Source organism: Triplophysa rosa, linkage group LG9 (assembly GCF_024868665.1).
Source record: "Triplophysa rosa linkage group LG9, Trosa_1v2, whole genome shotgun sequence".
Taxonomy (NCBI): Eukaryota; Metazoa; Chordata; class Actinopteri; order Cypriniformes; family Nemacheilidae; genus Triplophysa; species Triplophysa rosa.
In genome coordinates, this window is record NC_079898.1 from 26,828,231 (window position 1) to 26,852,501 (window position 24,271).

Below are 24,271 nucleotides of genomic sequence, written 5' to 3' on the forward strand. Positions count from 1 at the left end.
CTTACGACAATTGTCAATAGAAATTAATTTTGTTTTTATTTGATTTGTTAAGCACAATTTCATCGTGGTTCTACTGTAGTAATTCAGTTGAATTTGATGTATCTAGTGCCAAAGCAGCTTTACAGGAGAAAAACAGAATAACACAGTAATCTGAGTTTAAACGTGGCATTTGTAGTCATACTGTGAGTTTGCAAATAATAATCAAAACATGATTTCTACAGTGTTACTAAAATAAAAACTCTCTAGCAAGAAAACTCACATGACCTTAGCAACCGCATAGCAACACCTTGGCATCATGACAGTGACTTACACAGAATGTGATTGATTTCGCTGTAGATTTGACCACTGTTGTGTAAATGTCCTCGTCTTCTGTTTCAGGCATTAGGAAGCTGCTTCTTCATTCACGATTCCTTGAAAAACATCCAGCAGTTTGATTTCAAAGGTACGTGTGTCACCTCCCGTCTCCTCTTGAGTTCAGTTAATGAGATGTTGCGTACGCTCTCATCAATTCCATCAGAAACGGTCAAGGTTGGTGCAGAAGCTATAAAACATGCGAAGATGGAGTTGCCCATAGGAAACAGTAATGCTTATTAATATTAGGATTTAATTCATGAGATTTCAGCCTCTGGTAATAGTGTACTCCAGCTATTGGACGGTTAGCCGTGACCTCATCAGCGGTAGGGTTCAGAGGTCACGGGTCCCGACGGTCACACTAATTAAAGTCACCGCCATTACCACCGGCGTCAGCATTAGCCCTTGCCGGCCCGCTCAAACCCAGAGCTCTTCAACACTGGAATAGCTCACGCATGATGGCCGTAATCGCTCCGTACATCAAAGTGATCATTCGGCGACATCACACCTGTCAACATTAGATTTTGCCTCAAATTAGTTATTTTATACTGATTTAAATACACGATTTTATTAAAGAGTTTGATGCTGTAGTGCAGTTATATTATTATAATATTGAGAATTACAAAATGTGTCATTGGAAAATATTTTAAGGTTGTCTAAGCCAAATCTAATTCAGCGTTTTTTCTTTTATTCTTTTATTGTAATCTTTAGATTCTGTCACTGTCAGATAAAAACACAGATGAGACTTTTTTACGTTTACATTTCTGTGTACGTCAGTCAGATCTATTCAGTCAGTCCGTTTCTCATGGATTCCCTCCTGACACTTCTGTGCTTGGTCAATAGGTGGCGCAGTTGCTTGATGAAGCCCTGAGCTCACTCCTGATGACAAATGTTGCTTTGTCTTCTGATTGAACTCTACATGTTTGCTTTCTTCCAGCCAAGAAGTTCAAGAAGGTTGTCGGCAAGGAGATCTGCTCAGACACGCTGATGACCTCCACCACGCTGGAGAAAGAGAAGTTTCCTCAACATTACTTTCCTGATGTGAGTCTTCAGTCCTTGCACAGCAGAAATCTCATCGTCTTCTCACGCATGAGTTTTATTTCACAAATAATAATATCGGTTTCTTTCACATTTGACGTTTTTCCTGATAACGTAATGCGATGTAGCCTTGAAGATAAATAAGCCCATGGAGAAACAAAGTTAGATTTCATATCCACATCTTTAAACTGACCGTATTGACACACAGCACATTAGAATGTTTAATCTCACGTTTGGCTAGTTTTCTGGCGAGTTTGTTGTTAATAAACATTTTTATTTACTGCTTTTTACAATGCACATCACTTTACAAAAACATCAGTTAAGCAGCTCTCCCTGAAATGCGTTCATTTCGACATCTTTCTCCCGTGTCCCGTGCATCCAAAGGGTGAATGATTTCGATTATTGTGAGTCATTCAATTAGATTGAAAAGCTCTTCTTTCTTTAAGAGTGCTCGAGAGTGATTTTCTCTTCCATTTTACGGTGACACCTGTGTGTGCGTGTGCGTGTGAGGCTGATCTACTAATAAAGCGCTGGTGTCAGTGCGATTCCCCGCAGCCATCAGTTACCCGCGCTCGGGCGCTCTCGTCCTGTAAATATATGCAAAAAAGACTAAGCTGCCCTTTCACGGGCTGCTAGCGTTTTCCGCCTCTTTCACGAGCAACATCCCGCTTCACTTTATCTCCCGCAGGAGGCATTTCCACACGATCGGAACGTAATTACAGAGCCGGCGCACCTTCAGGCGAACGACACGAGAGAGACGAAAAACAGAAAAAGGCAAAAGTTTGCGCGTTGATTTACGCGCTATCGTGGAACGCCTCATGAATCTGCGCCGATGCTCTGGAGAGCAGCACTCCACATAATGTTAGCCCATTTAAAGCAGCAGATTTGTGTAGTCTATCAAGGGCTTTCTCACTCTCACTCGCTCAGTAGTGAGAAATTGGTTGTTATCATAGATCACAGATACGCTCGAACCTCTTATGAAAGATGAATTAATTTCACTAATGCTTTAATGCAGGTTTCTCATGAGGCGGGCAGGCTGGCGATAACCTCGGCTTCATCCTGCTCCGCGCTCCGTGATTTATGCTGTCTTTTAGTAGATGAAACCGGCCGGATTCGCCATCCATCTAACTCCCTAAAGGAACGCTATTAACAGCGAGTGTGGGACAAGACGCACTGTGTTTAGAGGAGGTCTTTGCTTTTGTGTTTAAGAGCTTTCTCGGGTCTCAAATGGCGTTGGTGCTTTTAGGAAAGTTGCTCCGTAATTTGTGTCATTTCATATTTTTTTACCTTCGTGAGGGTATCAAACTCATTTATTCAACAAGTTCACAAAGTGTCATCGTTCTGCCAGCAGATCTCGGCCCTGACGTGTAAGCTGTAGGTGTGACTATATCGTGTATAAGTTAACTAGAATTGACCGATCAGCATCCAGGTGTGGAACTCTCTGTTGAGAGTTCTGGGAGATTTTCCTGAGCTGTTATGATGACATCACTTTCATTTTCCCATTTGATTGACAGCCTAGCAGTTCACTGCCTTTGCATTCAGCGTTTGGGTGTGTCTGGCAATAAAAATTGTGAGAATTCAAATTGAAGCATTATTTTTACCCGGGATGTAGTTCCTGTTCTCTCCACATGAACCTTTTTGGAGCCCTGGTGTGACTTCAAGTGAGATAATATAAATATAATATAAAGAGAGTTGAGAGAACAACAGGCTAGAGATCGACCGATATATCGTTTCCCCGATATTTAAGCATTTTTCTATAATCGGGTACCTGTTTCACTGGCTCCACCGATAAACGCCGCCATCTTGTGGTCGTTTTGAAAATTGCGTGCAGGACCGCCATTGCGTACGGTGGCTGCGAATTGCAAAACAAAACAACAAATTGCAAGACGATAACAAATCTAAACACAAAATGAAAAATCACAATTACAAATCTAAAAATGAAAATAGCAAACCATAAAACACAACAACAATTCGAGAAACAAAATAACAAGTCAGAAAACAGTTTTTTTGTTTTGTTTTGCACTTCATGGCCACCCTAGAGGGGAGACGAGACTACAACAACACAGCAAGGTACTTGCAACTTACTTGCTTTGCTGTAATCAATAAACTTTACTTAACATTACAGCCATTTTTGCACAAATGAGATGTGTTACATAAATGCCTAATGTGCAGTTTATGCATACTAATATGTTCACATCTGCTCACATTTGTGATCACAGGGCTTTGTTAAACAGTATTCATTAGAAAAAAATAGATGGAACACACGTTCACTGGACATTTGTTTAGACAGACCAATATGTTCTATGCTTTTTCCATTAAAAGACGCGGTCTGTTCAACTCCATCGCTGTTATGACTGCAGTTGTCTCCTGGGTCCTAAATTACACCTGATTACGAACCACACAGGCAGACAGATGATTTGCTGATTTGAGTTGCCTTTATATGAACGTCTGATTTACTTATGGTTGTGTTCAAGAAACTTTTACCTCATGGCCCCATTGTGCCAGCAGGCATTTCATAATCTAGACCGACAAAATATTATTAATAATTCTGACATAACATACAGTACATATTAGTTGAGAAATCCAATGATGTATCCGCAGTTTTGTTTGTTACTCTTCTGACAATGTATTATTCCACTATTATCCAGCAAATTATTCTTCAGTCTTTTTAGCCTATTAAACGGCACATATACATTCTAAAACTCTTATTTAAAATGAATGATAACATTTCTGCAAAATTGATACGACTCCCCTGCCGTTTACATTCATTAGACTTTCTACATTTATTTTGCCTATTGTTAATATAAGTATTGCTGCTGCTTTATAAATGAAAACAGTGTAACGGTAAATAAATATCGGTTCTGCATATCGGTTATCGGCCACATAACATGCAAATAATTGGTATCTGTATCGGTTATAAAAACGTAATATCGGTCGATCACTACAACAGACGCCTCACGTGTGTCATGTTTCATCATTTCTAAAGGTAGTTTCATTTATTCATATCAAATCTTTGCGAAGGAGCTTTACAGAAAATATATTTGATTCATCTGTTTTAAGTTGATGTCACTCATGTGCTGTGTTCTTATGACACCAGCATTAATTCATGACGGATCTTTGGTTGGTTGGTTGTTCAGCTTTTTTCTTTCATAGTGTGAATGTTTACGATATCTTGCGTTCTAAAGCTCCAGCTTGATCTCAATGATCAGTTTTGTGATAGTTCTGCAGGAGTCTCTGTTTGTTTTTTCCAAGTTGAATATTTCAGCACAGTGACTGTATGACGAGACTGAGAGACTCGTACACAACTATTACAAAACACACAAACATTCACTGATGCTCAGGAGAACAAACACAGCACATTAAGAGTCAGGTGGTTGTAAACAGTGTGTTATTATTTTGACTTCCGGGAAGTGTGTAAATATCTCACGTAGGGCAGGAAGATGTCCTCGTGTTTCCCAGAAGACAAAAGAAGAATGATTGAGAAGATGATGTGGCCCTGAGCTCACACTGATGATGTCTTATTTAATCTGACCCGGGCGATAGAACAGTGACGGATGGAGAAGAGCCGCGCTGGTCTTCATCAATCAGACCTTGTGTTTATTGGTTATTACTCGTGTGGTGTTCGTGTCTCGCCGTGACTGTGGGGACGCAGCTGTGGGCTGTTATTTATGAGATGGTACAGATCTCTCAAGCACGATGTTAGAAAGGTCAGGAGAAGCTCTCCGATCCACCCGCAGCGGCCTGTGACGTCTCTGACTCCTGATGGAGGTCGAATCGTCCGATGGACGCCAGAGATGAGATTATGCAGTTCTCCGTTCGCTTCCGTAGACCCCGGTGTCCACGTTTAGACGCGTCTCTCTCTCTCTGGATGGGATGGAACGATATCCGTTCATCACTGTCACCTCCTGCGTGCTGTGACCTTTCTAGTGTCCACTAGAGTGACCCCTCCACCGGCCGCGCAGATGAGATTGGCTGTGATATTTTCATTCCTGTCTGTGGAAGCGTATTTACAGGGTTATTCACTCCAAATGGAAATTCTGTCGTTGTTTGTTCACCCTCCTGTCATGGTAAACCTGCTGTGAGACACAAAAGTTGATTCGGAACGATTTGCACCTTTCAGCAAAGCGTGTGGTTGACTTAATTTAATTTAAATTTTGCTTTTCAGGATTTTTAAAACTATTTTCAAAGCAGATTTACTGACACATGATCAGAGGAACAAAAAGGAAAACGCACACATATTTATAACATGTTTTGTCCATGAGTTTGGAGATATGTGCGTTTAATTCTGTGTTTGTAGAGAGATAAAACACCTGATGTTGTGTTTTCTGTGTCTGTCCCGAAACAGGGTTTATTGACCTCACGAAGCCCGTCGGCCGTGCTCTAGTTTAAGGATTAATTCAAGTATGCAAATGTAATTGAATTTGATACAGTTCATCTTGCTCTAATGCGCTCTGAAGGATGTGAGGAGCAATCAAATCACTCGCAGACCTTTAATTTGCATCAGAGTTTTTAAATAAAATTAGTCAATTTGTAATGATGTGACCCGGCCGGTAATTAGTTTATTCATCGCTGCAGTTAACTCTCCATTAGAGAGAGAGGAAAGAGAGAGAGGTTATTTTATTTTTCTGCATTGGTATTCAGGACGCTCGCTGCATCAATTTGTCTCTCATTTAATAACGGTCAGCGTGGCATGTCATGTGCTGTGAGATCAGCCTTCTGATTGGATCATTAACTAGAGACACAGAGCTTTCTGTCTGTTTGTACACATGCCGCTGCCAGCGAGAACAGAGACGCTCGAGAATGACGGCTCTGTCGTGTCTAAATCAAACTTATCCTGAAATCACGAGAAATTACATGTTCCTGATCTTCTCAGATCAAAAGAGTTCATTGCATTGCCAAAACTTTCTGAACCCAAAACTTCCTCTTCAATTCCACCAAGAGAAATTCTTGAAACTAAAAGTAAATAACATGTTCTGAGCGTCTGCATGATGACATCATCACGTATCACGCACACAAACACACACACACACACACAAACAGACACGCATATATAAGTATCAGGGTTAGAACTGAAATTACTACTTTTATGTTTCTTGAAATCAAATCATGTAGGCGAAGTATTATTTAAAAAGCTTAAACTAAATGAACATTTAAAATGTTGTCTTAGAACACTAAAATGATTAACTCTTAATAAATAAAAGCTACACTGAAATTGAAATCAAATAAAACCTACACAACAATATGAAAAGAACAAATGCGTAAAAGCTTGTAAAATTTGCTAACAAATGAAACTTAAATTGACATGAAAAGTAAAAATATAAAAATAAAAGTTAATTTAAAATAGAAATAAAACTAAATGAACTAATCAATACATTGTGCTAAGCTTATGTTTTGCTTATAAACTAGATGAAAGTTACATACAACTATAGTGACTTCATATGTGGTCATTGACGTCATGGTGGATTCAATGTTAGTAATCACATGATTATGGTGATGTTTATCTTCCTGCAGTGCAAGTGGTCTAGAAAAGGCTTCATCAGGACCCGATGGGCTCTGGCTGACTGGTGAGTTAAACCTCTGTGTTTACATATCAGAGATTTGCAGAGAGAACGCAGATTTATATTCACTGATTCAGAGAGAACTGAGATTCAGATTCACTGATTCAGAGAGAACACAGATTCAGATTCACTGATTCAGAGAGAACACAGATTCAGATTCACTGATTCAGAGAGAACACAGATTCAGATTCACTGATTCAGAGAGAACACAGATTCAGATTCACTGATTCAGAGAGAACACAGATTCAGATTCACTGATTCAGAGAGAACACAGATTCAGATTCACTGATTCAGAGAGAACACAGATTCAGATTCACTGATTCAGAGAGAACACAGATTCAGATTCACTGATTCAGAGAGAACACAGATTCAGATTCACTGATTCAGAGAGAACACAGATTCAGATTCACTGATTCAGAGAGAACACAGATTCAGATTCACTGATTCAGAGAGAACACAGATTCAGATTCACTGATTCAGAGAGAACACAGATTCAGATTCACTGATTCAGAGAGAACACAGATTCAGATTCACTGATTCAGAGAGAACACAGATTCAGATTCACTGATTCAGAGAGAACACAGATTCAGATTCACTGATTCAGAGAGAACACAGATTCAGATTCACTGATTCAGAGAGAACACAGATTCAGATTCACTGATTCAGAGAGAACACAGATTCAGATTCACTGATTCAGAGAGAACACAGATTCAGATTCACTGATTCAGAGAGAACACAGATTCAGATTCACTGATTCAGAGAGAACACAGATTCAGATTCACTGATTCAGAGAGAACACAGATTCAGATTCACTGATTCAGAGAGAACACAGATTCAGATTCACTGATTCAGAGAGAACACAGATTCAGATTCACTGATTCAGAGAGAACACAGATTCAGATTCACTGATTCAGAGAGAACACAGATTCAGATTCACTGATTCAGAGAGAACACAGATTCAGATTCACTGATTCAGAGAGAACACAGATTCAGATTCACTGATTCAGAGAGAACACAGATTCAGATTCACTGATTCAGAGAGAACACAGATTCATATTCACTGATTCAGAGAGAACACAGATTCAGATTCACTGATTCAGAGAGAACGCAGATTCATATTCACTGATTCAGAGAGAACGCAGATTCAGATTCACTGATTCAGAGAGAACGCAGATTCAGATTCACTGATTCAGAGAGAACACAGATTCAGATTCACTGATTCAGAGAGAACACATATTCAGATTCACTGAAAATACAGCTTCTAACAATGATTCTGCACTATTGAACTAAGAACTGTTATTTAATTTTTGGTGAATTGTGAACAAATCTAGACTGTTGCCTAACAAGGTTCAAAGCCCAAAAAGAGTTGATTCATGAACTGTTATGCTCACATCCCCAGAATCCTAGAACACAACCTCAGGTTCCATTTGAATAAAAGTGTCACTTTAGGTTGATGTTAGCAGGAGCAGTCGGGCCTGTGGTGAGTCCAGCGAGGGTTCCTGCAGTGACACGATTAGATTAGAGCTAACCGTGTTAGCCGTGCAGTTCCGTATGACAGATGACAGAAAACATTACATGCAATTGAACCTGTGCAGAATGAATCAGAGCTTCCCTCTGAGAGAGAGAGAGAGAGAGAGAGAGAGAGAGAAGCTAATTGAATAGCAGGATGACATGAGAAGAAAGGGTTCAGATGAGAATGGTGATGTTGGTGTGCCGGAGGGAACGCTAATGAAACGGTGACAGAGGAATAACAGGCTTAGCATGCTGTTCTTCTGATTGTGTCACTTTTAAACAGATTACTGCTCTCAATATCAGCTTCAAACACAAGTGCTTTACTTCTACAAGCTGTGTAAGCCATCAAGGGTCAGAGACACACTGCCGTTTATTCACAAGAAGAATTTCTGCATCTATTTCATTCTGAGCTGTTGCTATGTAGAGCCCCATGTACACATGTTTTACGTGGTTTCATTTAGCAGATGCTTTTATCCAAAGCTATTTACAAATGAAAGAGCTTTTCAAGAGCCAACAGTAAGTCTACAACGCCATGTTTACAAGTATGAATAGAGTTACAAGAGTGAGGTTTTATATATGTCAGGGATATTGCACGGCTAGCCATTGGCAAATGACCATAAGCGGGATAATCCACGGCTAGCCATGCATTAAAGGATTGAATCAGAATCGAGTATTCAAACAGACTATGGTATAAAGATAAAGATTCTGTATGTATTGACAGTATCTTATCGTTCAGTGTTTACTGATCATACTCTATTTCTTCCTATGAATTCTAGATATGTTGTGCTTTGTTAAAGCATTCACATCGCATATGTCTTGTAAATAATCATCGAACACAATTTTCTATGACAATAAACAAATATACATTTTATTTTCATTGCTGTGTCGTAGCTGGAGTGGAACCACTGTATTGACCAATCAGCATCCAGCAGCACGTCTCTGTGTGTGTGTGTGTGTGTTGTGTTATTAGTATTGATTCATGAAGGTGAGTCTGAACTTCTCTCTCTCTCTTTATCTCTGTTTAGTGTCTTTGACCTGGTCAATATTCACCTGTTCCATGATGCATCTAATTTGGTGGCGTGGGAGAAGAGTCCGTCTGTCTACTCAGTCACACGACAGAAAGCGCTCGGCTATGCGCTGGACCGGTGAGAACTCACGTGTGTGTGTTGATATGTGTTTACTCGCATGTGGATTACAATATGAAAAACTGTTTCATAAAAGTGATTTAAACATTAAGGGCCCTACCGGACACCCGGCGCAAGGCCGCGTTGTTTAAATAGCAAATGCATTTGCGCCCATGGGCGTGCTGGTCTAAAAGAGGTGTGTTCAGGCGCATTGTTGGCGCGTTGCTATTTTGAGGAAGTGAAAATAGACGCCAGTGCGCCATAGACCAACTCAAATATTTGTTGGGGTATTTAAAGAGCGCGTTAGTAGAAAATGCGCCTCTGGGCGGGTCCACAATGCACGTTCACTTTATTACACAGACGGAAGCGCAGCAGCACACAAACATTTTAAAATATGAAATAATAAAATGTAAAAGATTATTATTGTGAACATAAAAATGCCTACATGTCACCTCGGGAAGCTTTGGTGGATTCCTGCTTGTCCCGTAACTTCGCGAATGAGCAAATCAGTTTCTTCACTTGAGAAGCGTTCAGCTTTTCTGCCAACAAACTCCGGCATGTAAATAGCGATCCGTCATGGCGAGAGCGCAACTGCCTCTTGAAGGAAATGAGAGATGACACTCTGATTGGTTTATTGCACATTACGCCCTAAAAACACCCATTACTCATTAAGAGAATCAGGACAACCCGTTTAGACCATGCGCCCGGGCGTGCCGACCGTTTTCCCATCGTTAAACTAGCAAAAGTGGATTCGGACACACCCTGAGTGCACCTGCGCAGTGTGCTTTAGACCATGCACTTAGTTATCAGTCATATCAAGACATCTGTAATCAGGTCAAATAAGACTGATATGATTTACAGTATATGTTGTCATTATTATTATTTTGTGGTTTATTAAAACAATAGTTTACGATGTGTCCTCAATTAGTAGATGTGTGTGTATATGCATGGCTGTGTGCATACAGTATGAACGTGTGCGTGTGTGTGCGTGCATGTGTATCTGTGTGTGTGTGTGTGGGTAGTTGACAAATAAACCGTACATGTGTCCTATGGTGTGACAGCAAAACTTTGGAAAACAAACTGTTAATAATATTTTATATTGTAAATTCCTCTGTTTATATATGAAGAGTTTGGTTCCAAAATGACATAACTCCGTTTTTAGAATTTGTCAAAAATCATGTTTTTTTTATTGTGCATTCCAACTAATATCAATCAAACTGCAGTTGGTTTGTTTTGATTTAAGCCCTAATAACTAAAAAAAATACAGCTAACTAACACAATAAAAACATGATAACAATAAAAAACATTATTTTGGAAATAAATGATCATCCCATTTTGGAACCAAACTCTTCATATATATATATATATATACAATATATATTTGTTATATAAATAGCATACAAGAAATGTATCTTTGTTTTTTTTCCAACATTTTTTGCTGTCATACCATAGGGCACACGAACGGTATTCCTGTGTGTATCTGTGTATGTCTGTGTAAAAGTGTGTGTATGTGTGTGCTTGTGTTTGTGTGTGTCGGTGCATTTGTACAAACGTGTCTGTGTGTATTATGTGTATGACTGTGTGAATGTTTGTGTGTATGTGAACCTGTGTGTCTGCATGTGTTTGTGTACCTGTGTATGTCTATCATTGTGTGTGTGTGTGTGTGGTCTCTACACTGGTGTGACAATGTCCTATATGGAATCTGCAGGCATGTGGCGCCTCGCGCAGCCAAACTACAAATCCACTTTAAATAAATGCATGCATCCACTCGGCATACGTTATCAAGCTTCTTGACGTCTCATGAATGATGTGCTGCTTTTACGTCTGGGAGATCATATTTTTCCACTCGCTCCTTCCGTTTCTCATCCAATGAGAGGCAGGACCGCTTTTAATGGACAGCCAAGTAGACGCTGTTTAAGAACACGCCACCTTTTACCATTTTTATGATGCCATAATTTACCTTGATTTACGGCCATAATGAAGTTTAAAAAGGACCTTTCTTGTTGCTTACATTGAGAATTTGAGCTGTTTTTTTCTGCTCTTTTGTCACCTTGAGCTTAATTTACGTTCGTCTCATAAATACTCGTAAGCACTTGTTTTCCTCAAATAATATTATGTTCTCTGAGTCACTGTTTCCCAAACTCTCTCGTCCTTCCCTTGTCTCTCGGGCGTGCGTTTGGAGTTCTGCAGGTTTTTCCGGACGTTATGAAAAGGAAGACCCCCTGGAAGGTTTGTGGGTGGGTGGGTAGTAAACGTTTAGGTGGAAGCATGTTTCGGCATGGCTGCTATTCCATGCGTTACCAGGGAGGGGCGGGTCCGCTTCTGTGAGGAATCACCACTGGGGTGCAGATCCGGACCGCCAATGTGAAGACCGTCCCCTCGAGTGGGAAAGGGCACGCACAACACCTTCCCCCAAAGCTCTGCTTGAGCGAGTGAATGATGTTGGGATCTTTTCAGCGGCCGTACTAACCTTTTGGCAGCCACCAGTAAAGTCTATTCTGCTGCTGTGATTGGGGAGGACAATGTGACTGAACGGCCTTTTGAATCCGGCCGCTACCTCCAACAGTGCTGCTATTCAACGGCTCGTTGGGAACCGACTTTCAGAGCTATTGTCCCTCCCTCTCTAACTTCTAACCCCCCGCACACACACACACACACACACACACACACACACACACACACACACACACACACACTCACCCTTACCTCACTGGTTTCACTATTTATCTTGTCTAACTTTCCGTTTCCTTGCCTCAGTTCCTCATTCTTTCGCTTTGTCTCGTGTTGAACCCTTGAGTCTCAGAGCTCTGTGCAGGCCGTGTGTGTGTTCTTATCTCCAGAGCGGATCGTGCGGTCACTCTGATAAGCTCAGTATCTCTATTGAAGTTAACAGTTAAACACAGTTTACCTCCAGAGCGTCTCAAGTGGACTGATGTGTTTAGCTTCGGTCACTTGTTTGATGGTAGCTATTAAACCGTCCTATTAATAAACCCCCAGTAACAACAAAATAAAAGTCTTTGTTTCATAACAGAAATGTGTTTTAAATGTTTTTAGACGTGTTTTAGATGTTTTTTGGATGTTTTTAGATGTTTTGGGGATATTTAGGGTTTGAGCGTGTAGCACTTGAAACCTGTTGTATTTTTTGATGTTTTTTTGATGTTCTTTAGATGTTTTTTGGATGTTTTTTAGATGGTTTTTTTATGTTTTTAGATATTTTGGGGATTTTTTTCGATGTGGTTTTTAGACGTTTGTTGGATGTTTTTTAGATGTTTTTGGGATATTTTTTTAGATGTTATTTAGACGTTTTTTGGATGTTTTTTAGATATTTTTTTGATGTTTTTCATTTGTTTTTTTTAATATTTTTAGATATTTATTTAGATGTTTTTTTAGATGTTTTTTGGATGTTCTTTAGATGTTTTTCAGATGTTTTTTGGATGTTTTTTAGATAAAGGGATGCGTGCCCGCAGCCATATGAAAAGCATATTTGTTTTGTTTCATCGTAACGGAGCACGACACCATATCCGTACAGGTCGGTTCTAAAGTCTTGTCCGTGTCTTTTGTGCGTGTGGATATGTTCCCCATTTGCTCTCCTATTCAAAAAAAGTGCTCGGGTTCAGGGCGAAGCGGTTTTACATCACAACTGTGAAATCTGAGCTAAAAGGGCCTCTTTGTCCCGGCCTTTTATTTTCACACAAATATAGTCCATTGTCAGGCCGCTGAAGTTAATTTGATCAACATTGGAGACATTTAACTCTTCTGTTCAGTCAAAAGGCTCGTTTCATGCTCATTTTTGGTGCATTGAAAAGCCGTGATTGGCAGAAAAATAATGTTGCCCTTAACAATTCAGGGCAATTAGTTTCCCAGGGGGAAGCGCCGGGCCGCTCTGGCCACGACACAACTATTCTTTGTCACTTTATGGAGCGTCATCCATCAACTGTCACGCAGACTCAAAGAGCCTCGCAGCCCAATGTTTCCACTGCGTTTCCCAGAACAACAGCCTGAAAGAGAGACAGAGAGAGAGAGAGAGAGAGAGAGAGAGAGAGAGGTGGGTGAGTGTGATAAAATGTGTCAATAAGTGGAACGTTTTTAACACCGATCCAGAGCAAGATGAAATTGAAATGAGAAGTCAGATCTTTCATAATGAGAAAGAGAGCAAAAAAAGAGTTTAACTAGAGTCTAACTTTCGCTAGAAACCAAATGTGTTTCCTCCACAATTTAATTTTAAGCAGTCCTCTGAAAATCATTGTGTTTCAATTATAAGTGTCATCAGACAGAACGAGAACATCACACATTTGTCAAATCCTCATAGAGTGTTGCACCTGCTGATTGGACAGTTTACATTGCTGCGTTTGCCAGACGGTTTAATCCAAAGCGTATCTGTACATGTGTTCCCCGGGAATTGAACCCGTGACCCTGGTGTCGCTGGCGTGTAGACGTTCAGCATGTGTGTTAGTGTGAGGTTTGTGAATGGAGGTATTAGTGTCCATCAGCATTGACTTTGTTAGCTGCCTTCTCACCCTGGGAGGCCCAGAGGTCAAAGGTTAATCAGTCAGCCAGGCCCCTTCACACCCCACACTCATACTCACCGCCGCTATAACACACACACACACACACACACACACACACACACACACACTAAAAGTCATTCACGCTGAGTATTAGCTCTCGCTCTCACAGCTAAACGCTGTCACATTCATTCATACGGAGCATTAATGCTTCCATTCCTTTCCTCACTGTAACACACACACACACGAGTCTGATCACACCTGAGGCTGTATGTGTGATGTACTGTAACCAAAACAGACTCTCAAGACTGAGAGTTTATCAAGAGTTTATGAACTGATGTAGATCACAGAAGAAATCACGAGAAATGATCAGAATATAGTTGTGTTTAGGTGGCAGAGAGCCCACATAGGGACAGGGGCGTAGCACAGAATCTCGGGCCCTGTGCAAAGGCAGTGTGTGCGGACCCTCCACGCTGTTTTTAAGTCAATTGTTATATTTTTTTATAATACAGCGCTGAATCTCATTTCTGTATGAATTGTGAAATGCTTAAATATGAATAAATCTCCTCAGTATCCCCTTAAACATGTTTAACTATATTTAATTTGAATCATTAATACAGACACCGTGCAACCCTATCAAGCATCAAATCTGGTACTAGTACTGCATAAATGGCAGTAATAATGCCACTTCATGACTGTAACTGACAATTCATATTTCTTAAAAAGTTTAATGCCAAGTCGAGTATGTCAAGAAACAATGACTTCCCTCTTATATCAATTTTTAAGTAAAAAGGCATAAATACACTTGCACATCTTTTTATTACTTACATATTTATTGACCTTTTTAACTTCAGCGTGTTATTACTTTTATTGAATGTTTATATATTATTAGGGATAAAATGAATATGCCAGAAGAACTGCCTCAACTTCGTTCCAAAAAAAAAACTATCCAAAGTTTACCTCAATACGCAGATAAAAACAAAAAGCGCGAGATGTTTGTCCCTTCATGAAAAACACGTGTTCACGCCATATGACCCCTTTAAATATTTGATTGTGTTATGCACAGACACACACACGTTGAGTTCACACACATTCACATACAAACACACATACTCAGGCTCAACCTCAACCATTTTCTCTTTTTTACACACACACACACACACACACCTGACTGCAGAGAGAGAATGTTGAGCTGAGTGCAGTCAGAGGGTGGTCATCTCTGTAGGTGAAAGGTCATTCAGGAGGCCTCTGACCGTCAGTGAGCACATTCACCAACACACACACACACTGCATGTGGACAATAGCTGCATGACTGGCGTCATCCGAGCGTCTCCACAGCAGTGCTGATGTCAGCGTGATACACAGAGACTCACCGGTGTCAACAACTGCCATCCTGTTACTACATGTATTGTGTTTTCTTGTTTTTAGAAAGTTGTTTGAATGGTAGGATCCGTTTTGGGGTATTTACCCCTCACCATGGTAAGAAAAATGTTTGTTTTTTGGACATATGTTGATAGGATGGCTTTCACCGGGATACTCAGTTTTGGTCCCCACGGTGACACGAGTCCCCATGTGTTGGTGTGTATTCAGGTTTAGGTCCCCACCGGGATATACAAACATGAACACACACACACACTGTGTGAATACTCACACACGCACACACACACACACACACACACACACACACACACACACAGATGCTGTTTGTGGAGTCTGATCTGTGTCATTACAGACTGTGTGTTTCGTTTTGTGTGTGAATGAAGTGTTATGACGCAGTTTATGCGACGCTCGTGCAGCTCGCCGCAGCTCCACAGGCCCCCCACCACCTCACGGCTCAGAGTTTAATGTGTCTTCAGGGGCCGGGGTCAAAGTCAGACCCTCACAGCGGCACAGCTTTAGGAAACCAGTGTGTAAACACAACGTTACCTTCTGACCCAGCGCTCAAGACTCCAGTCCGAGGAGAAAACCTGCTGCAAGAGAGAGAACTTATGTGTTTAAGGCCTGATCTCCAATCAGCTGTCAGCCAGTCGCTCTTCAAATTTATAAGCTCTGTATTCCTGGATAGTGAGGTGCATTATGGGATACGTTTACAGTGTAGTGTTGTTCTTGTTTTACGCCTGTTGGTGGTTTTTTCATCACTATCCCCTCCAACCCATCCATTCCAAAAAATCCCTAGAATTTCACTTTCACAAACTCGCACAGTTCGTAGTGTGCAAACCTTTGACTGGAAGTGCTTTTTTGTGTTTTACATGTTCACATTGTGATTTATCATGTTTTCACAGGTGAATACTGCATAAACACTACAATAACCTTTGAACATGGCTACAAATCGATTCAATTTCTATATGAATGTGTCAGAATAGAGCACAGAGTGTGTTTCAGACTGCCGTCACGTGAAACATCCGAACTCCGACACCCCGGAGCCTTTGGAGATGCAGAGATGTGTGTGTTTGATGAGAGCGCCCGTTTTACAGGCTCATAAATACCTTGTTATTAGGTGTTGAGAGAGAGCTGAGATTTATCCCAGCGATTAGCCGGCTAGCGTTCTCTCTCCATTAATCCAGCACACACGCTGCACATAATGCTTCGTCTCACTCAAGTAAATTATTTGCTGTGGGAGTTAATTATCTCTCATTTAACGTGCGTTTTTTAAGCGGCTGGAGAGAGCGGCGGGTCCATGACTCTTGAGTTCTGGACTTCATGAATCTGAATGAAAACCCCCTCGCACGCTGATGAGCAAAAATGAGCTATAAAGAGCCTTATAGTTTTTATGTTTTAACAAACAGCCTGCTTAGTAAAACACACACACATTCATCTAACGATCTCAAGTATACTTTTAGCATTTTTGTTGCACGCGTTTGCATAACTACTTAATGTAAGTGCACAGACACCACTAGGTGGAGGTGTCCTACAGACTGACAGCATCTCCATCTCTCCCTGCAGGATCTCAGATCAGCGCTATGAAAAAGTTCCATATTTCATCTTCGGTGATTTCAACTTCAGGTTGGACTCCAAGCGGGTAATTGAGGTGAGTGAAAGCAGACGCAAGCGTCAAACACTCTCACTCCGGACTAGCCCTGTACTGTACAGCTGAAATATCCATCAGACTACTCGTGAAGGATGCAGTATGTACAGTATGCATACTGTGGCCATTAGGCACAATCTCATCTATATACAGAACCCGTACGCTGCATACTGCGTGACGAAATCTTGTCGTGATTTATTCTCCATAATCCTGTATGTGTCTCTTTCTTCAGTGGAACACAAAAGCAGATACTTTGAGAAATGTCTCCGTGGTTTTGTGTTCATACAATGGTAGTCAATGGAGTAAAGTGTTGTTTGATTATCAACATTCTTCAAAATATCTTCTGTTGTGTTCTGAAGAAGAAAGAAACTCAAACAGGTTCGAAAAGACGATCCTTTTTTATTATTGATGCAAATTAACTGGGAACAAAACCTTTCACTCTTGACTTTTAATGTGATGAAAGTACCGAAGGTGTTTTTACTAAACTAAAGGAAATGAAGTTTCTTTGTTAATGAGATGATCATTTAATCATTATTATTTCAAGTCTAGTATTCAGTGTCCTCTTCAGCACATGTTTCATACATATGGTACTTGAGACATCCTCACAGATCCTGCTAAACGCTGTTTTTGTGCCGTGCTGTGTTTTAAAAAGCCGCTATTAGCACACAATGAGTGCGAGTGTGTGAGAGAAGAGCGTCTGAAGGCCCATCACATAACAATACACACGAGGGGCCGGTCAGCAAACACAGCTGGGCCTCTGAGGACTCTAATGAGAGCCGTAAACCACCTCAGCAGAACTACATCGGACCCGAGACCGTTGTTCTCAATCAGGTCCTGTGTGCTGAGGCTCAGGTCTCGTGATGGGTTCACATATTGTGATCATTTGAGCATTATTGATTTATTTAGTTCATGTTATAAAGGTTTCTAATTTTAGAATAGACACGTTTTTTGTGTGTGTGTGTTAAAGTCTTTGTATTAATGGTAATAAATCATTCTGGGTACTAAAATGATTTTAAGATAATCTTAAAAAAATATTTCATCAAATTCGCTTTTGATGTGGCAAGAAAGTAGTCTGGTAATTTGGTACAACATGTATTTGTAAGCATTAGTTAGTTTAGCTAACATGAATTTATTTTTAGTTCATGTGAATTTTAGCATTTACTTGTACTATTTTTTAACATTAGTTAGTGCTTAATGAACTTGATGAATAATTGTATTGCCATTAACTAACTTTTCACAGAAGTAAATGCTGAAAATATATATTGCTCATTGTTCGTTCATGTTTATCTAATGCATTTACTAATGTTTACAAATATAACCTTACTGTAAAGTATTACTGTACCGAGATCAGTGTTGGGTAAGTTACTCTGAAGAAGTAATGAATTACTAGTTACTAATGACATATTCAATAGTGTAATTAGATTACTGTAGAAATGACTCTCTCCAAAAAGTATTCGATTACTTATTACTAATTACTTTCTATATCCTACATCAGGCATCGTCAACTGGCGGACCGCGGGCCGGATCCGGACTTTTGCTTCGTTTCATCCGGACCGCGAGACATTTAAAATTTTCACTCTTTCAGTTGTTTAAATAGAGCCGCGCGTCTACACAACGGAGAATCACATCACGCGTACTCTCAGAGACATTTATGTAATTGATCTTTTGTCGCTGTATCCTGTGATATCTTTTAGCTATAAACGCGCTTCATTTGAACCCTTTCCGCTCCGCGTGCGCTGCTTTTCTCCCGCCAAAGACGCGCCACATGAAGAGCAGCAGACACGTGCTTATTTTAACAACACTAGTGCAGACACGCAGAGCAGATAAATGGAGACACAACAGTAAACAAAATGCATCAATATTAAAGTATTTGTTTCTGTCAGTCTGTTTACTGTTTGCTATATGTTTCCAACCTTTCAACCAGATTTGCGATATTTTATGAACGTTTTTATCTAGCCTACATTTATCATTAGCATTATTGATCAGCATGTAAACATTTGTGTCCCTGTGAAAACCCAGGCTAAAGTCTCATAAACGAATTAATTATTAAATAACAAGCATCAAAGATTAATTTCAAGCATTAACTAAAATGTTAATCTTTGAAATGGCATTATTCAGTCAATATTGAAGATATTGTTGTTATATTTTCATGGAATATTCTGTAGGATGATTTTATGTAGAAAACAGTAAAAAGACTCACTGGGTTTTCACTAACAGGATCACATTTTGTTCTAACTGGGAATTTAAAGATAGAAGTAGTTCTGGTATGAAAGGCATGGAAAGGCTAATTTAGTAAGTAATGTTTTCTGTTTATGATGAGAGCAATTTAATTATTACATTAAATTTGTTGTTTGTAGCTTTTTTATTTACAAATATTAATGATCAGACTTTTAATATAGTTAAAATTTAAAAATATAATTTAGACTTTTTTATTAAGAGGGCATTCCCCTAAAGCCACAGAGCCTACAATACTTACATACTGTGGATATCAAAATATAAAATAAATGGCCTGATAAAAGATCATAACTTTTATATATATATCCAAGTGGGCTAAATTGATTAAATATTTATTTTTTGTTATTTAAAAAAAGTCATATTGTCCGGACCTCCGTTTGGAAGAAAGTATAAAGACTGGACCTCTTGGAACTTTAATTGAATACCCCTGTCCTACATCAGCCTTGATTAGTTCAGTGATTCAAGGATAGACATGAAACGGCTCTTCTAATTCATTCAAATAAATAATAAATAACTACATTAATTAACTACAACTATTCTTATTAACCGACCAAAGTATACAAATGTGAGACGGATACATTACAGCATACATTTTAAAGTTAGACTTATCATGTTGATGTCATTTCCAGTATTGAATATATTACACACAGTATTTAGTTCAATTACATCAGAAGTAACTGTGATTAAATCACAGAACAAATACGAGTAATCCCTTACTTTACTTTTTCAAGAAAAAAGAAATTAACTAATTACTTAGTAACTACTTACACCCAACACTGACCGAGAGTTTTTCTGACCTTGAGGTTGAGATTTCTAACATCTGGTCTGTGTCTTGACTCCAATAAATAATTCATCTGTAAAAATGCACTTTGAGCAGGATGTAAATAAGACTTGATGTAGTTTAACCGCATTCTCTCTGACTTTATATGAATCTGCTAATGGAAACTCAAGCGTATACCAATCATTACCCGCCGGGGCATATTCAGGTACTGACGCTGTGTTTGTGTGTGTGTAACGTACACGAATACACAACTCTCCGATAGTAAATAGTCCTTTATGTGAGTTGTGATTTAAAGATGTGTGCGAGTGTGTAAGTGTAAATGTGTGCGTGTGTGTTGATGTGGCCGTGAGAAACTAGTTGAACACTTTAATAGCGATTAACGTCAGACACACAATTAGTGTTGGTGTGAGCTCAGCGCTGCTGTATTGATTTGTGCAGCAGTTTAACTGGAGATTGATTTACACGCGTGTGCACCGTCACACACGCTTATTTCAATAATGCCTCATCAAGCTCTTTCTCTTCAAGACACTGAACTTATTGCTGCAAGGTCAATGTGTTGATATTGAAAATGTGACTGCGGCTTTCCTACAGGTATGTTAAAGTCTAGGTGGTCGCTAAGGTCTCCGAGTGGTTGCTAAGTGCTTCATTTACTGACGCCACTCGAACTAAAAGAGTCTCAAAGCGTCTGGTGTAAATGTGAGTCAGTTCTGTTCTTCAGTTACGTCTCCATTTATTTTGCTCGTCTGTCTGGCTGTGTGTCCGTCTTCCTGTCTGTTTGTTTTTCTCTCCATCTGTCTGTCTGTTTCTCAGTGGTAACACAGGGTCACAGGGGTGTTGAGTGTGTTTTTGAGTGTGATTGTGTTTCATTTGCTGCGGGTGGATTGAAGGTCAAACATCGTCAGGATTCAGTGTTTAATGTCTTCTATTTAGCGCTGTAATAAAATGACATGGAGAGTATCAGAACATCGTGAGATCACCTGTCATGTCTTATTGAGTTGTGATCAGAGACTGTGTGTGAGATATGAGAGGTGAGCACCTGCGTGCCGCGTGCTCCATGTGGCCTCGCCGTGGCACGGTGACAGCGCAGAGATGCATGCTGGGATGGGATGGGACCTCAGGGCTCCGCCGGCGGTGAATCAGTTTGTGCAGTGACAGAGGCGCGGCCGTGCGCCCGGACTCTAGTATATTTAAAATCCCTCCTAATTAAACTTAATAGAATGTCAATTTAATTTCTGGAAAAATGGCACGCTCTCCCGCGGCCGGTCCAATTCCAGAATTGATAGGGGCTGACGGGGGGTTAATTGCTGACTTGATCTGCTGAGCTCGTGACATAACTTGTGCTTTTTAAATTGAAGTGTATTCTCTCCGGCCGGCACACACAGGCGCTCACGCCCCCTGTTTGCGACGCTGAGAAGTGCACGGGGCGGCACGCTGAAACATCAATCTCTGGTTCTTTGTCCTCTGTCTGTCTGAGGGCCGAACAGCATGAAATTAAAGGTGGAGGCGCGACGAGCCCTCGCTGTAAATGAGTGATGTAAACTGCTCATTAATGAGCAGCGCGGGGGTCATAAAATTATCATTTTTCAACATTTGAAGAGCTTCTTAATTGATGACCAGATGTCAATTTAGTTTGTTTTTGTGAAAGACATGCAGAGAAAAAACAATTAAACAGAGATTTTTGTGTGCGTGAGTGTGTACAGTATGTGCGTGCGCGTGTGTGTGTGTGAAGGGTAAACCCTACGGTATGGGGACAAAATGTCCCCACAAAGATGGCAATATGGGACATTTTTTGGTCCCCATGAGGAAACAAGCTTATAAATCACACAGAATGAACTTTTGTGAAAATGTAAAAGAGCAGACAGTTGTGTGTGATTGTTAGGGTTAGGGGGAGGGAATATGAGATGCAGTTTGTACAGTATAAAAACCATTGCGTCTATGGAATGTCCCCATAAAACATGGTAACCCAACATGTGTGTGTGTGTCTTCATCTTAATCCTATCCCAACCCTCTGATGTGTGTCTGGCTGCTTAGAAAAGGATCATGGGAGATTTTGAGTTTGTTCACTAATATGTGCTGAACTGATTTATTTTATTTAGAACAACAGATGTCATTGTCCTCCCTGAAAACTGATGATAGACAGGACATTCTACTGTGTTTGTGTATATACAGTATGCACCAGCTTGCATGTTTTGGTTAGAGAGCCCGTGCGTGCGCGTGTCGTTAATTCATTCTTACAGAATGAAAGCTCCGTTTCTCACACACACACACACACACACACACACACACACACACATGCAGTGTTTGTGCATTTGGCCTGTCATAAATCAAAGGCGACAGACACATTAAACACACACTACATTAGTCAGGCTAATTAATTTTGGGACATATCCATCCATTAGTCAATGACTCTTGTGTTTCATGGGACAGACAGTGACCCTGTCAACCCAACCGTGAAAACACACTCACTCACAAGTGTACATTTACACACACTATAACACATCTGTGTTTACACACACCTGATCCCAATCCAGCACCATCAGAACAGCAACACGCTCTGCACACTACACTCAGTGTACACTTTTACACTGCGCACTAAACAGCATTCACTGCGCACACCTGAAACCACACACAGCAAACTGTACACTTACATGCTATACTTGACAAACTTCACATTTCACACACCATGTTGTGCACACTGCATACTTCATACTGCACACTCCTCACAGCTTCATCTGTGCTTTTGTGTGGAACTCTACCTAAATGACGTAACAAGTTTTGATTGATTACAAAAAACTGTAGTCATTGCTTTAGATTTTGTTGTCTGTATTTAGTGTTTGTTAATTGGTGTGTGTGTGTGTGTGTGTGTGTGTTTGTGCTGTAGTTCATAAGGAAGAGTTACGTAATGATGTGTTCATTTATGAAGCGCAGTAAGCATCATGGCGGCAGTGTTTGGTCCGTATAAAACCACACGATCTCTCCGATGGATTCATCCGATGGACAAACACTTGTATTCTCTTTCTGTGTTGTTCTGCATTTAAACGCGCTAACAAAGAGCGTCACACATCTCGAGCGAGCGTGGCCTTTAATCGGCCTGATTGAAACAGCCAGAGAATGAAGAAAAGCCATAGGCTGTTCCTCTCACAGCCTCATTAACAACAGGCCGTTTGAGCACGCTCCGTAAGGCCCGAGGTCATCGTGCGGCGTCTCTGGAGCCGGGCGTGAAGGGTCCGCCTGGCACAGACATCACAGGGCCTGATGCTCGGATATCACGGAGTGACCAATCCACTCGCTCCGTGTGGAGAGTTTTCTAGTGTTTCCTTGTGTGAGCTACTCAAGTGTCCTTGTGTTGTCCAGCGTTTCTGCAACAAACACACCGAAACAGCTGCATATCTCCCTCTCGCCTTGACCCGTGTCCAGATGGATTTATGATGTGTTCGTTTATGTGCTCTTGTTCTCTGGGTGGGTTTGATGAAGAATCTGACTGGCTTCTCTCTCTGTTCAGGAGGTTGTTTTACCTGTTTTTGTCATTTCAGCATCTTTAAATGTGAAGAGTTTGCTTCCAAAATGAGAAAAAAACTATTTTATGATGTCATCATGTTTTATTGTGTTAGTAGCAGTATTTTTTGAGTTATTATGGCTTAAATCAAAACAAACCAACTGCAGTTTGATTAATATTAATTGCAATGCACAATAAAAAAACATGATTTTTGAAATATTTATATAAATTTGTAGCTAAACTCTTCATGTGCAGCTGGATAAAGAAGCAAACATAAGTCGGAAAACTCTTATTTTCTTTCTTAATTAACTCTCCTGTTGTCTGAACAGAGACAGGATGTGACATCACAGACCAACTTGAATACCTTTTTGCAGGGAATTTGTGTTGTAGCTTTTTTAGGCATGCACATCTTTTAATTTGGTTTAAAATGTAAAAATAAATCTGCTTATTACACGATACAGTTAATGCATCATAAATTCATTAATTTATTTTTTATTCATTTATCCAGGAAAATATTATAATCTCTTCCAGAGTCATGGTCAAGATCAACAAATACAGTACAGTACATATAGTCAATGAATTACTTTATCATGAAAAACAATGAATAAACAGGTTTATTTAAAACTATTATCAAATATCTTGTACA

General features: G+C 40.1%; 1 protein-coding gene across 2 annotated transcripts in view; it reads left to right on the forward strand.

The window, feature by feature from the left end:
* The window catches only part of LOC130558786 (inositol polyphosphate-5-phosphatase A), a 121,246-nt gene that overhangs the window by 75,230 nt on the left and 21,745 nt on the right, over nt 1–24,271 (forward strand). For both annotated transcript variants that reach the window (XM_057341396.1, XM_057341395.1), the window contains exons 5-9: nt 379–442; nt 1,289–1,392; nt 6,901–6,953; nt 9,485–9,604; nt 17,032–17,116. In XM_057341396.1, the coding sequence (XP_057197379.1) occupies nt 379–442; nt 1,289–1,392; nt 6,901–6,953; nt 9,485–9,604; nt 17,032–17,116 (426 nt within the window). The remainder of the gene's footprint in view (nt 1–378; nt 443–1,288; nt 1,393–6,900; nt 6,954–9,484; nt 9,605–17,031; nt 17,117–24,271) is intronic.